The 14,881-nt window shown below is 56.5% G+C and overlaps 1 protein-coding gene across 1 annotated transcript; it reads left to right on the top strand.

Annotated features, from left to right (window-relative positions):
- Positions 1-327: 327 nt before the first annotated feature.
- Positions 328-13,843, top strand: BCAN (brevican). The gene is made up of 13 exons (XM_065926122.1): positions 328-418; positions 1,099-1,473; positions 1,759-1,933; positions 2,222-2,349; positions 3,049-3,342; positions 5,281-5,514; positions 6,079-6,720; positions 10,133-10,240; positions 10,896-11,054; positions 11,671-11,753; positions 12,104-12,248; positions 12,846-13,036; positions 13,354-13,843. The coding sequence occupies exons 1-13, from the start codon at positions 328-330 to the stop codon at positions 13,459-13,461; spliced, it is 2,733 nt and encodes a 910-aa protein (XP_065782194.1). The 3' UTR covers positions 13,462-13,843.
- Positions 13,844-14,881: the final 1,038 nt, after the last annotated feature.

Genomic DNA, 14,881 nt, shown 5'->3' with positions numbered 1-14,881 from the left:
AGCATTCTCAAAGCACATATCCTCATCGCAACCTGTGAAGTGGTAGTAATGGTTCTCCTTTACAAGTAAGAAAATAAACGCTTAATGAGAGTAAAGAACTTGCCTGAAGTCACATGGTGAGCTGACAGCACCCAGGTCTTGGTTCTGAATAAGAGTCCCCTGGGGGGAGACAGGGATCAGAAGTAGTGTTAATAAATAGTGAGGTGGGGACAGTGGGCTCCTGGAGTCAGCATATGTATGATCCATGTGGATCCGGTGGGGAGTCAGAAGCCCATCCTGAGGTCTAACCCCGTCTTTCCTCCTCCAGTCCCTCCCTCATCTTGCAGCATGGCCCCACTGTTCCTGCCCCTCCTGGCAACCCTGGTTCTGGCCTGGATCCCTGAGGCCTTGGCTGATGCTCTGGAAGGAGACAGCTCAGGTAAGCAACCCCACTCAGGGTCACCGTTTGTCTCCTACCTCTCCCCAGTGGTAAGAAGGAGCCTCTTATCCAGCCCTAAGCAACCTCTGTCAGCCCCGAGGGACCAGGGAGGAACTGGGAGCACTGTGGAGGAGGGCCGACGCAGGGATACTTGAAAATCAGGGATGATTTGTGGGCCCTTGATAGGGTGATGGAATTTGGGGAGTAGGGCTGGGGTGGGGCACTAGGTACGAGGCTGTCGGTCTCCAGGGTGGAGGATGGGGGACCCTTCGGGCACGATGAGTGGGGCTGCGAGGCAGAACAGGGATGGAACTGGGAGAAATCCAGAAAGGGACTCAAGGGAACAGACTAGGGAAATTTTGAGAAGAGGGTTGCAGGACCCAGGGGTGAGGTTTGAGGACCCAGAGTGGGGCCCAGGAATCCCAGGGTGGTACTGGGAGGCTCTGGGGGCAAAACTAGCTGAGAGACTTTGTGACGGGTCTGTCGACCCTGAGGGGTGGGCCTGGGGGACCTACAGGTGAGTTTGCAGGACTCACGGCCCGAGCCTTGAGTTCCTGGGGGGCGGGGTTACGAAAACCCGAGGGCGGGGCGTCGGGATCCTGGGGCGGGGCTTAGAAACCCCGGGATGGGGCGCGGCAGATCCACAGCGCGAAGATCCAGCCGGCTCCGCCCGTCCACAGAGGACAGGGCCTTCCGCGTGCGCATCGCGGGCGACGCGCCGCTGCAGGGCGTGCTGGGCGGCGCCCTCACCATCCCATGCCACGTTCACTACCTGCGGCCGTCGCCGAGCCGCCGGGCCGCGCAGGGCTCCCCGCGGGTTAAGTGGACCTTCCTGTCCGGCGGCCGGGAGGCCGAGGTGCTAGTGGCGCGGGGCCTACGCGTCAAGGTGAGCGAGGCCTACCGATTCCGCGTGGCACTGCCTGCCTACCCGGCGTCACTCACCGACGTCTCCCTGGTGCTGAGCGAGCTGCGGCCCAACGACTCAGGCATTTACCGCTGCGAGGTCCAGCACGGCATCGACGACAGCAGCGACGCTGTGGAGGTCAAGGTCAAAGGTGAAGGGTCGGAGACGGAGAGGGGCTCCCGGAGAGGGGGAGGGGAGCCCACTGTGGGGGGCGGAAGCAGACACCTAGAAGGCGCAGACCGAACTGGAAAGGGAGTTTACCTCCTTTCTTTCTTCAGGTGGAGGAAAATTCTACCCACAGCCTAAATTAAGTCCCTCCTGCTATAGAGTGAGCGCAGTCCGGACTTTACCCTTTGTCTACAGGGGAGTGACGTGGAGGGTAAGGGGAAGTCAGTGTGCTGGGTGATCCCGCCTCAGGGTCCTCTCTGCCCCTCAGGGGTCGTCTTTCTTTACCGGGAGGGCTCTGCCCGCTACGCTTTCTCCTTCACTGGGGCCCAGGAGGCCTGTGCCCGCATCGGAGCCCGAATCGCCACTCCGGAGCAGCTCTATGCCGCCTACCTCGGGGGCTATGAACAGTGTGACGCTGGCTGGCTGTCCGACCAGACCGTGAGGTGTGCCGGGGCTGTCGACCACGAACTTCTAGTTGTTTCTGAGGGGGCTGTGGCTTCTGGTTCTACCAGGGGCTGCCGGCTGCTGCCTCAGGCGGGCCACATAGGGCTCCCTGCCTGTGGGAGATGAAGTTGGTCTGCGGCGGGCGGGTTAGGACCGTGTGCTGGCGGGGTGCATTTCTGCAGAGCTGAGAAGACACTTGGAGGCACTGAAAGCCATGTGATTCGGGGGCGGGGCGGGCGGTCACCACGGGCCGGCTCCTGGTGAAGACATTTGTACCTCCGCCCCAGGTATCCCATCCAGACGCCACGAGAGGCCTGTTATGGAGACATGGATGGCTTCCCTGGGGTCCGGAACTACGGAGTGGTCGACCCAGATGACCTCTATGATGTTTACTGTTATGCTGAAGAACTAAATGGTGATTGGGGGTGGGAGGTTCTCAGGGGAAGAGTCCCCTCTCCAGGGCTCCCCTTAGGTCCTCCTGGGCCTCTGCTGGACCTTATCATACTACGTTTAAGTGTGCAGCCAGGAGTAAGGGGAACAGTGTCCCTCCCTCCAAACACTGTCATAGAGACAGGTTCACGGCCAAAGCCTCCAGACAGGCGGCTGAGATAGGAGGCTGAGTCTGACTCCGCTGCCACCTGCTGTACATCTCTTTGCTGGATAATCAGTGTTGGTAGCTCAGTCGTGTCCGACTCTTTGCGACCCCATGCGCTATAGCCTACTAGCCTCCTCTGTCCATGGAATTCTCCAAGCAAGAATACTGGAGTGGGTTGCCATTCCCTTCTCCAGGGGATCTTCCCGATCCAGGGATCGAACCCGAGTCTCCCGCACTGCAGGCTGATTCTTTACCATCGGACCCACCAGAAGGTTCCATACATCTCTTTATGTTTTAGCATCTTTGAGTCTCAGTTTCCTTCTTTGCAGAATGAGGAAGTTGGGCCCGGTTCCTTTGAGCAGTATTATTTATCCTAAGGTTCTATCAAGACTTCGAGCCTATGAAGTAGGGCGATGGGCTCCATGTCACAGATGAGGAAACTGAGGCCCAGAGTCCCAGTGGGAGCCCCGGGTGGAAGAAGCTACCTTCCTGGTAACCCAGCCTCTTCTTCCTCCCCAGGAGAGCTGTTTCTGGGCGCCCCTCCAGACAAGCTGACCCTGGAGGAGGCACGGACATACTGCCAGGAGCGGGGTGCTAAGATTGCAACCACCGGCCAGCTATATGCAGCCTGGGATGGTGGCCTGGACCGCTGCAGCCCTGGCTGGCTGGCTGATGGCAGTGTGCGCTACCCCATTGTCACCCCCAGCCAGCGCTGTGGTGGGGGCCTCCCTGGTGTCAAGACTCTCTTCCTCTTCCCCAACCAGACCGGCTTCCCCAACAAGCACAGCCGCTTCAACGTCTACTGCTTCCGAGGTGAGCCCACTCCCTTGCAGAGGCTGAGACCAATCTCAGGCAGGCAGAGTCAAGCCCTCCAGTTCCACCCCAGCCCTGATCGGTTTCTCTTGGGTCTTTGCCGTTTGCCTCATGGTGCTGTGGGTGGTGCTCTCTAACTCGGGTTGTGCTCCCTGACTTGGTCTGCGTGGCCTCAAGGAGGGCTCACCTCTCCACATTGCCTAAACTGCCCCCACATCAGCAGTTCTTGCCTTGTTCTTTCTGTTGCAATACTGCCTCTCCCCTATTGGGCTGCCAATTATATCTCCATCTCTGGTCAGCTCATGAACAGAGCAGAGATGACCAACATTCTCTGAATCCAAGGAATGATCCACTTCAGCTAACCAAAAATCCTCCAGAGCCCTCAGCGGGGTTTCCAGAGCCTTCAGCTTGAGCTTGAAGGTATCAACTCTTTAAAACCAAATATTGATGGACAGACGTAATCCCCCACCTCTCACAGGGAGCAGATCCTTAAGGACCGTTGGGTAGAGACGGCTTCCTGCCCACGTCTTATATTGAGAGCTGGAGGAGAGGCCCAGGGCCCAGGCCAAGGGTGACTGACAGTCAGGGAGGCATTGCCATGGAGATCTGAGCCTTGCCCCAGCTGGGAGCCTTCAGTAGTACTGGTACAGGGCTGGAGGCAGAAATGGAGGGAGAAGAAACAGTCTTTACCCTCAGGGAGCCCCCAGTCTGAAGGAGGAAGATGCAACTTCTGCCATGGGAGCCCCCAGTCTGACTGAAAACAAGATGTCTCACTCCCAGCATGAGGAAAGACTGGGAGAAAAGCTTTACTTCCACTGGGACTGATCTCCAGACAGCTTTGGCCTGAGGCTGGGCGGAGTAGGGAAGTCAAGTCCACAGGAAGACAGGTCCATCTGAATAGGCTTACTGGAACATGGATAATGGTGATAATGATAATTATAATAATAGTAGCTAACACTTCTAACACTGATTATAATTATGTGCCAAGCACTGTTCTGGGAAGAATTGGAAGGAGGAACTGAATCAGGAAAGGGGCTAGGGAAGAGGATGATTAGAGTGGGAGCAGGTGGGGACAGAAGCAGCCTAGGGCACAGGTTTGCTTGTCTGGTATGAGCAGGTGACAAAGGCAGGCAGGACATGCTGTCCTATCCTGTCTGGCTGAGCAAGGACAGCCCCCAGGGCTTTTCTTAGCCCAATTCCACCTTCCCTTCATTGGTTTTCTGCTCTTGGTTCCCTTCCCCAGGGACAAGTCAATTCATTCTAGAACTCTGGTTATTTGAAGAGAGCAGATCCTGAAATGATAGGTCTGCTCATCCTTTGCCCTTTTGCCCCAACACTGAGATCGTCTGGTGGTGATGGTGGAATGTCTTTCCTGTTCTCTATCCTTCAGCTCTCCTGTGGTGATGGCAGCCTGTCCCTGTCCATTTCAAAGTCTTAGAATGACTGGGATCCCTCACATCTTGCCCCAAACCCAGGGTCCCAAAGTGCTGAGGCCATTCTGTTCATCCTTCTGTCTCCAAGGGATGACTTCTCTCCTGAGCCTTTCTTTACCAGTCTATCTAAAGTAGTACTTCCAACCTCCTAACTCTGCTTAATTGTTCTTTAGATGGTAAAATTATAATGTATGTTTATTTGCTTATCTGTATCTAGAATATAATAAATTCTGTAGGGGCAGGAATCATGCTATTTGGCTCTGCACTCTGTCCTTAGTGCCCAGAAGATTGCTTGGCATGGTACATAGTGGACACTTGATTAATGCTTGAGGAATGAGTGATAAAGTACTGGAGTACTCCCTGGGCCCCATGAGTGCTCCACAGAGAGGATGGGAGAGAATTAAGAGAATTCCATGATCTCTGAGTCTAACCCAGAGCCCTCACATGCAGGCATGCGTTGGGGGGAGAGCCACCTCTCTAACCTCCCATTGTCCTTCTGCCACAGACCCTGCCCAACCTTCTGCCATCCCTGAGGCCACCAACCCAGCCTCTGACCTGGCCTCTGATGCACTGGAAGCCATTGTCACAGTGACTGAGACCCTGGAGGAACTGAAGCTGCCCCAGGAAGCTGTGGAAAGCGAGTCCCGAGGAGCCATCTACTCCATGCCCGTTATAGAGGATGGAGGTGGCGGAAGCTTCACTCCAGAAGACCCAGCCGAGGCCCCTAGAACCCTCCTGGGTAACTCAAAGCTCTCATCCTGGGGGTGTCTTCACCTGGAAGAAGTTAGAGGCACAAGGGGCCAGCCTGGGCTGGGGCCGGGGTTGTCACCACCGTGGCTCTGCCCTCTCAACAGCGCAGTAGTGCAAGGCACTGCCCCTTGTCCCCTCTCCCAAACTTTGCCTTTCCAGCAAAGCCCTCTCCCAAATAGCTAGGTCTGGAGATGCTTGGACTAAGGAGCTGCCCTTTGGGAAAGAAGGATCTCCTTTCTTTGGTCCGTCCTCCCCATGATCTATCTAAAATAAACAGAATTTTAACAGACTGGTAGAGGGAGATGCAACCACCAGGTTTTCCAGGACTGATGACACCTCACAGAGCCTTCTCAAGTGTTGCCTCAATATTGCAACTTCGGTTGAAATTCTTCTGGTTCAGAGCAAAGGCAACTCCTCCCCAGAGCAAGCAGCCTCTCGCCTCTCCCCCAGGGCTCACCCTCCCCATCCCCACGTCTCTCCCCGCATCCCCTTCCTTCTTCCTGTCCTCTGGTGGGTGCTGTCCCTGGTGCTGAATCATCTGTGCTTTGCCTAGAATTCGAAACCCAATCCATTGTGCCTCCGCTGGGGTCCTCAGAAGAGGAAGGCAAGGTGTTGGAGCAAGAAGAGAAATACGGGGGTGAAGAAGAGAAAGAAGAGGAAGAGGACGAGGTGGAGGATGAGGCCCTGTGGGCCTGGCCCAGTGAGCTCAGCAGCCTGGACCCAGAGGCCTCTCTCCCCACTGAGCCGGCTCCAGAGGAGTCACTCACGCAGGCATCCCCTCCAGTGAGGGCTGGCCTGCAGCCTGGTGCATCACCACCCCCGTATGATGAGCCAGAGGCTCCCAGGCCTCCAAGGGTCCTTGGGCCACCCACCAAGACCCTGCCCACTCCTAGGGAAGGGAACCTGGCATCCCCCCCACCTTCCACTCCGTTTGGGGCAAGAGAGATAGAGGAGGAGACGGGGGGTCCTGAGCTCTCTGGGGCCCCTCGAGGAGAGAGTGAGGAGACAGGAAGCTCCGAGGATGCCCCTTCCCTGCTTCCAGCCACACGGGCCCCTGGGGATACCAGGGACCTGGAGACCCCCTCTGAAGAGAATTCCAGAAGAACTGTCCCAGCAGGGACTTCAGTGCGTGCCCAGCCGGTGCTGCCCACTGACAGTGCCAGCCGTGGTGGAGTGGCCGTGGCCCCCTCATCAGGTAACTCTGCCCAAGGCTCAACCTCCCTCCTTATCCTCCTCCTCTTCCTCCCCCTGCAGCTCTGGATCACCTGACCCATAGTCCTTTAACCCGCCATTGCCCCAGACTCTCGTCCTCTGCCTTCATTCTCCTACCCACCTCTACCTGCAGGCTTCCGATCCTGGATGCCCCACTTTGTGACTACCATCCCAGCTCTCTGACTTCTCACCCTATAACCCCCAACTCCATGACTCCCACCCTGTGACCTCTCCCTGTTTCTGAAATCCTCACTGTGACCCCCAGCCCCACCACCACCACCTGGAGCTTTTTCTTAGCCTCGGTTCTCTACCTGTGACTCACATCTCACTGGCCCCACAGAGCAGCCTTGTTCAGTGGGAGTCCTTGTAGCCTTTTGCATTCTTCAAGGCCCAGGCCCATCCCCTGCTGCTCCCTGCCCGTCCTGTATGCCTCTCCCCTTCAGCTGCCTCCCACTGGTATCAGGGAAGCCTGCAGTCCCGTTCCCACCCCTCAACCTTTGGGGTCCAAGAGAGCCCTTATCCCCACAGAGCCTTAAGCAACTACTTCTATGAAGTACTTTTTTCAACTGTTTCATGGAAACAAGCCTTGGAAATAAATCTCTATTAAACTGCTTTATAACCAAAACTCTGGCACCCTCTGTCTCCACCCCCAGCTGTTCGCCCCTTCATCCCATGGATTTGTGTGCTGGGTAGCTCTTTGGTGCTTCCTGTGGTTCCATCTCTGTCTCTCTGTCTCTCTCCCTGGGTCTTTGTGTGTCTCTGTGCCTCTTCCTTTTCCATCTTCCTGCACCCTTTCCTGTCCTAGTGGTCTAACAGCCCCTTGCTGTTCCTTCATGCTCTCCTCAGGCTTGTCTCTGCCTTCCTTCCTGTCTCCTGAATCCCAAATCTGACTATACACGTTACCCCAGAGAAGTCTTTGTCAGTCTGTGGGAGTGCTGGGAGTTGTAGTCCCTCACTTCTGACAGGGAGAAACCTCTGCAGCCCGGAGTGTGTGCATGTGTGTGTGTGCGTGTGCACGCTTGAGTGTGTATATGTCCCTTTGTATTCATTTCTGATCCATTCTCATGGCTCCCACCTAGAGCCATGCACAGAGCACTGACAGACAGAGTCCATCCTAGTGTGGAGGCCATTCCCTGGCATCCAGGTGCCCCAAGACCCTGTCCCCCTCCTGCAAACATCCACAGGGGGTTAGGGTCTCACTTTCATGCCCATGATCTCTCCCTCCTCCACTAACCCCTATGCTAATGACTACCCTCACCCCCTATTTTACCCTCCCTGAACCCAAAGGATCTCAAAGTTGCTAATGCTGGAGAAGACACAGAACAGCAGGGGGAGACGGAAAGTGTGGAGGGAGGGGGAATGGGGAGTTAGGTTTAGGGGTCTGAGAGCAAGAAGCCCTACCTATTCAGTGAAGGCTGAATTTCCACATGGAGATCTCTGGAGAAGGCTGGGATCCTCCTAGTCCCAGGACCGCTGTTCTAGATGGTCCAGGGTGGGTTCAGGGTCTCTGCATCACACCTGGGCTCATGCATTTTGACTACTGGCTCCCTGCCCAGCTGGCCTTGGAGTTCAGTGCTGCATTGGGTGGGAAGGGGCTTTGGCGGGAGAGGAGCACCATTGGAAGTATCTGTGGTGTCTTAGTTACCCCATCTGGGGGATGAGTGAGTGGTCCTCCAGCCCGCTATTGCAGCAGGAAGGCAGGGAGAACTTTCTGAGTGTGTATAATAGTTGATCCAAAAGGGGTGGGGGGATGGGAATACGAGAAAGTCTTGAGAAGTTCCTTCACCACCAACACAGCCTTCCCTCCTGGTCAGGTTCTGCCACTCATAGCTAGGGAGAGGGAACTTTGGCTTGGGTGGGATTCCACAGACCAAGTTTGAGAGTCTTTGTCCACCAGGATTGGAGGGTTGGGCAGAGAGGACCACAGGGGAAGCAGAAAAGTGTGAGAAATGAAAGGGAGTACAGGACTCCTACCTTCTGTAGGACCTGGTGCTTAAAGAGTTAAGTAAAACACCTCCCCTCCTTGCTTTGCCTTGGGAGGCAGCAACACCAGATTGGAAGAAACTGTTGGCAGAAGAGGTGATGACAGGGGGAGTGGTGCTGGAACAGCTGATTCATTTTACCCAAAACAGCTCGGTCATCCCAGAAAAATTCTTTGAACCAACTCCAGCTTCTCCTCCCCCCACCTCTGCTCTGATCCCCACCAGGCAGTGGGATCTCGGGCCAGAGTGAAGCATTGTGGGCACTGGCCTTGGCCACTAAGAGTGGATGCCATGGTCTGAAGGTCCCGCCCCAAGCTGGGCTGAGAACCCTTACCTGTCCTGTCAGTCTGTGAGGTCATCGTCTCCCAGTCATCTGGAACAGAAAGCAGTAGAATTTGTCAGCCCCTTCAGCACCCAGGCCCAGTGTAGGGGCAGCCACCCAGCATCCAGAGAGAGAGTCCAGAAAAGGAGGCAGATGGCCTAGGCAGATGGAGCTGGACCTAGATAACAGATTGCAGGCCTTCAGGGTAGTGTGTTAGTCCAAGAAGACTGCCTGGAGGAGAGGGAACCAGAAGGAAGGAGTTGAAGGGGTTTCTAGGCTGGGGGAAACTTCAGGAGGCCCCAAGTGGAGGGGGAAAGGGGAGCCTAGTGAGGGGGGAGAGTCTGAAGTGATAAGAAGGGAGGCAAAGAGGTTGGATGATGTTGAGAGAATGTGTGGAGCCAGTGCTGCGGGACAGGGGGAGTTACTGAGCTCCATTCCTGGGATGGGTTGGGGGTAGTGGGGAAGGAGAGGGCATAGAGTGAGGAAAGTACATTGGATCTTCCCCCAACAGCTTCTGGGCCTGACTCTGCCCAATGGACAGCAGGAGGGGGCGTTGGCTCCCTCCTGGACCACCCCAGTATCAGGTTTCAGAAGCAGTAAAGGGCAGGTCACAACTCACTGTTCCTGTGGTGACTCTCCTCTCCTTCAGCTCCACCCAGGCTATCTAGACTACACAGAATCACGCTAAGACCTGGCACAATGACGGGGGTGGGGGACTAAACTCTAGACATAGAGAAGAAAAGTGACCATCTCACTGTCACCCAGCAGGGTCAGAAGCTAGGTGAGAGTCCAGGATGCATGACTGATAGCCCAATATCTTTCCCCTTGGTGGAGTTATATCCTGACTGCTTTCCTGGACACATCCCCTTGGTCCCTGATACGGCCCACACTGGCGGACATGACAGTGACCAGCATAGGACTGAGCCAGTGCTGAAATAGGGGGCAGTGAGGAGAGGAGAAACCCAGAACTCAGGCTTCAGGGGGAACAATGAGGGTGCTGTGATAGCCCCCAGGACGAGGCAGTCGGGGCTGGAGGGCTGGCTGCAGAGCTGCGCTCCCCTGCCCCCCACCTCACTTCTCTCCCCCCTCAGGTGACTGTGTCCCCAGCCCCTGCCACAATGGCGGGACGTGCTTGGAGGAGGAGGAGGGGGTCCGCTGCCTGTGTTTGCCTGGCTATGGGGGGGACCTGTGCGATGTTGGTGAGTGTGTTGAGGGGCTGTGGTTGGGGGAGATCTGGAGCCTAGGCCCTGCCACAGTGCGCTAGTTCTGGGGGAGGGGGGCGGAGGGGGAAAGGGCCTCCCTTTGGCCTTGTCACTAATAAACCTCCATTTGTTGTCCTTGCTCTTGGACATTCCCTACCCGGGATGAACTCAGGCCTCCTGCAGTGGAAACGCAGATAATGAATTATCATTTTAGACAAATCACATAACTTCTCTGAGGCCTACCCTTAAGTTCCTTATCTGTTAAGTGGAACCAAAAATGACTCTCTCGGGGAGTCTGTGAGCCTGGAATTTGGCAGGCACAGTCAGTACTTGTCGGTTTCCATTCTCCTGGGAGGAGAGGAAGGTCGGTTTTTCTTTCGGATGGAGGATGGCGGAGACCCAGGTCGGGACTCCAGCCTTCACCCTGCTCTCTTCGCTGCAGAGAAGGAAGGCATCAGGGCCGCCCTCCAAGAGGGCCCCGCCAGCTCCTAGCTGCTCCTTGCCAGCTCGCTCTCGGGCGCCGCCCTCCTGCCCTCAGCCCCGCCCCCTCGGCCTGCTGCGGTGGGAGGAGCCCAGTCTTCCTGTCTGGGGACCCAGCCTCTCAGAGTTCTGGGGTCCTCCCCCCTAAGCTGCCTGCCCTTCTGTGTCCCAGGCCTCCACTTCTGCAGCCCCGGTTGGGACGCCTTCCAGGGCGCCTGCTACAAGCACTTCTCTACCCGAAGGAGCTGGGAGGAGGCAGAGAACAAGTGCCGGATGTACGGCGCGCACCTCGCCAGCATCAGCACGCCGGAGGAACAGGACTTCATCAACAGTGGGCTGGGGACAGGGAGGGAGGCGACCCCTCGTCACCTGTCCTCTCAGCCACACATTCACTCACTCATCAGTCAGTCAGTTAAAGAGTGTGTTAATTAACTCCCTTATACTTTAATTCAGGTACTCATTACTTGGTTTACCTCATTCATTCATTCATTCATTCACTTTTCTTTCCTGTCTCCCTCCTTCCCACTCTACACGTGGGCACTGGGGCTTCAGGCAGGGCAGGGCTGAGAAACACGCAGAAAATACACCTGCATAAGCCTGGTGGTTCTTTGGGGGCTCGTTTATAATCGCTCCCCACCCCCCTGGCATTCCTGCCTCCATCTACTCTCCCCGACTCTGACGCTATTGAAAGTTTTTACATTTTCCAGAGTTTCCCTTTTCTAGACCTTGTGATATTTTCCCTCTTCCCTCACCCCTACGCCCCTGTTTTCTTCCCGCCCGTGAGCAGAGGTTGGAGGGAGAAATAAGGATACCGGGAAGCGTGGATTTGGGGCTGCGGGGACTTGCCCCGCGAGCGCCCACAGACCGCTCGGTGACGGGGAATGGCCGCCCTCTGCTGGCAGCGAAGCTCACTGCACACTTTCGTCTCCTCTGCGGTTGTTCCCCAGATCGATACCGGGAGTACCAGTGGATCGGGCTCAATGACAGGACCATCGAAGGGGATTTCCTGTGGTCAGATGGCGTCCCCCTGGTGAGAGGTTCCGACCGCCCCTCATGTGGTCTAGGTCGTTTCTTCGAAGCACTTCTACCCTCTACCCCCAGTTACCCCCATCTCTCCCTCTCCTTCTCCTGGCCCTTTACCTTTCCCTCTTCCTGGCCCTTCTTCCTTGTGTCCCCTTCTCTTTTCTTCTCATCTGGTTCCCATTACCCCTACCCCCAAATCCCCTGACACCTTCCTTCGGGGTCCCGTACTCCCCATCCCGCAAGCCTTCCCGCCCGTCCTCGACCTCCTTCTCCTCAAGTCCTCCAGGTCCATTCCTCCCCGTGCTCCTGGTGCTGGAGCTCCTCACTACCTCCTCCATCCTCCCCCCACCCTCCCAGCTCTATGAGAACTGGAACCCTGGGCAGCCAGACAGCTACTTCCTGTCCGGAGAGAACTGCGTGGTTATGGTGTGGCACGATCAGGGACAATGGAGTGATGTTCCCTGCAACTACCACCTGTCCTACACCTGCAAGATGGGGCTGGGTGAGGGCAGGCAAGGGGAAGGAGATGGGGCCGGGGAACCCTGGAACTGCTGTGTGTGCAGGAGGAGAGAGCAGAACTCCATAGAGGAATCAGAAATGTGCCCCGGGGCTGTGAGCGTGGGCGGGACACCAAATTAGGCGGGTTCACTAGGCGCCTCTGCTTTTCTAAACAACTTTATTATTTTATTTATTTTTGGTTGTGCTGGGTCTCTGTCGCTGTGCCGGCTTTTCTCTAGTTGCTGTGAAGGGGGCTCCTCTCTACTGGCAGTGCACGAGCGTTGTAGTGGCTTCTCTTGTTGAGAAGCTCAGGCTCTTGGCACTCGACTTCAGTAGCTGCAGCGCCTGGGTTCTGCAGCACAGGCTTAGTAAGTAGTTGTGGAGAACCTGGTCGCTCCGCAGCATTTGGGACCTTCCCAGATTAGGGATCAAACCCATGTCTCCTGCAGGGCAGCAGATTCCTTACCCCTGAGCCCCAGGGCAGCCCCTCCGCCCCCTGCTGTCTGTCAGTCAGGTTGTGGCCTGCCCCTCTCCTCCTTCATCCCAGTTCTGGGAACTGTTGGAGCCGGGCTCCCGGTTCCTGACTGTGTTCTCCCCGCAGTGTCCTGCGGGCCCCCACCAGAGCTGCCCCTGGCTGAAGTATTTGGCCGCCCACGGCTGCGCTATGAAGTCGACACAGTGCTTCGATACCGCTGCCGGGAGGGGCTGACCCAGCGCAACCTACCACTGATCCGCTGCCAGGAGGATGGTCGCTGGGCACCCCCCCAGATCTCCTGTGTGCCCCGCAGGCCTGTGAGTGCCAAGAGGAGAGAGGTGGGGGACACTAGCCCACATAGCCTTGGGCTCCAGTCCTAGCTCTGTCCATCACTGGCTAGGTAAACTTGGAGTTACCATTACCCCTCTCTGGGGCACAGAGGAGGTGGGCTGAATGCTCTTGGGGTCCCCTTCAGTGCTGCTGTCAGAGCCACAGTCTGGGCTTTTAACGGCTGAGCCAGGGAAAGTGTTTTGATGAGATCAGAGGTCAAGGAGCAAGAACACCAGAGGGCGGACCCTGAGAAGAGAAGAGACAAGGAGCCCAAGGGTGGAGGGTGAGTGTGTGTCTTTCCCAGGCTCGAGCTCTGCGCCCAATAGAGGCCCCAGGAGGACGTCAGAGGAGGCTCGTGGGGCACTGGAAGGCACGGCTGAAGCCCTCTCCCAATCCTGCTCCAGGTCCCTAAAGGGCAAGGCCCCCGGCGGCACTGCCGTCTGCCACCAGCCCACCAAGACCCATGCTCTTCCCCCGGGGGGTGACAGCCCGAGAGGGGCGGAGCTGACCTCCACACGGCAATGCCTGCAGGGGCTTCTGGGAAATACTGGGTTGGTGAACAATTCCTTTGGCTTTTTTGGTGACCTCAATATCGGGGCGTCTCCAGTCCTGCCTTAGGCTCGCTCACTCCTATTCTGGGCCTCAGGTTTTTCCCTCAGGGCCTTGAGTGGGTCTCTAAGTGCCTCAGCTGCCCGCTCCTTGCCAGCCATCCTGTCCCGTCCATTCCCCTGGAGGCCCCAGTGCCCACTCATTCTCAGTTTCCCAAGAGAATGGGTTTGCAGGATGGGGTACCTGTAAAACAAGCAGAAAATAAAGCTGCATTTGAGCCCAAGCAAGTCTGATGCCTCTGTGTGTGTGTGTGTGTGTGTGTGTGTGTGTGTGTGAAAGAGACAGAAAAAAAGTGGAGTTGGGCCGGGCCTCACAGGATATATAGACCTTCTGTGTTTACTAGTTTCTGAAGGTCAGTGAAGTCAAGATGTCAGTGGATATGAGTTCATGGCACAGAATAATCCAGTGTTTATGGAATGAATGAAACACAGGGGTTGGAAAACAGCATAAGGATATTTGGAAGAAGCTGGAGTGCCCAGAGTGTCCATTCAGACTGGAGAAGTTCAGTCTGGGGAGAAAGAGGCTGAGGGTTCAGAGAGGAAGACAGAGAGGTGGGTGCCTGGTGTCCCCATTCTGAGGTTCTAGAGGGGAGTTTTCTCTCAGGGAGTATGAGCGTGAAGGGAATGAAGGGGGTTACACTTCAAGCAGGCCTATTCCAGCAGAAGGAGAGATGCAGGAACAAGGAAACAAGATAAGGACAGAGAAGAGATTCCCCAGCCCTGCGGCAGGCAGGGCTCTGGGGAATGACCTGCGAGGCCCATAGGCTGTGGCCACAGGTGGCGCTGCGGCCGCAGGCACGTCGGCCTGAGCGTGCCTGTGTGCGCGTGCGTGGGTGGAGCCGACCTGCAGGAGTCTCAGGATACCGCCAGGGGGCGCCGGTGATCTGTCTTTCTGAGGAGCGCCCTGGGAAGAGAAGCCGGGTGGCTGGCTGCGGGGCTAGGGACAGGGGGAGGGTAGGACTTCCGGCCAGGCTGAGCTGGCCCTGGGGTCTGTGAGTCAGCGGAGACTGAGATGATGAGGTCATTCTCTGAACGCTGAAGAGAGAATGACCGGCTGTGTGTGTGTACCTCAGCGCAGGGCACTGAATTGTGCCTTCTGGTGCCTCCGGGTGAAAGTGTGTGTCAGGATGCCATCTGTCTTCCTGCTGGGGGTGAATCTTATTGCTGCAGTTCCTCACACTTAACCACACTTGGCCACACTCATGAATACACGTGTGCGAACTG

The sequence above is a fragment of the Muntiacus reevesi genome, chromosome 1, assembly GCF_963930625.1.
Source record: "Muntiacus reevesi chromosome 1, mMunRee1.1, whole genome shotgun sequence".
NCBI classification, from domain to species: domain Eukaryota; kingdom Metazoa; phylum Chordata; class Mammalia; order Artiodactyla; family Cervidae; genus Muntiacus; species Muntiacus reevesi.
The sequence above is the reverse complement of the archived record's forward strand: the minus strand, read 5'-3'. Positions and strand labels throughout refer to the sequence as shown.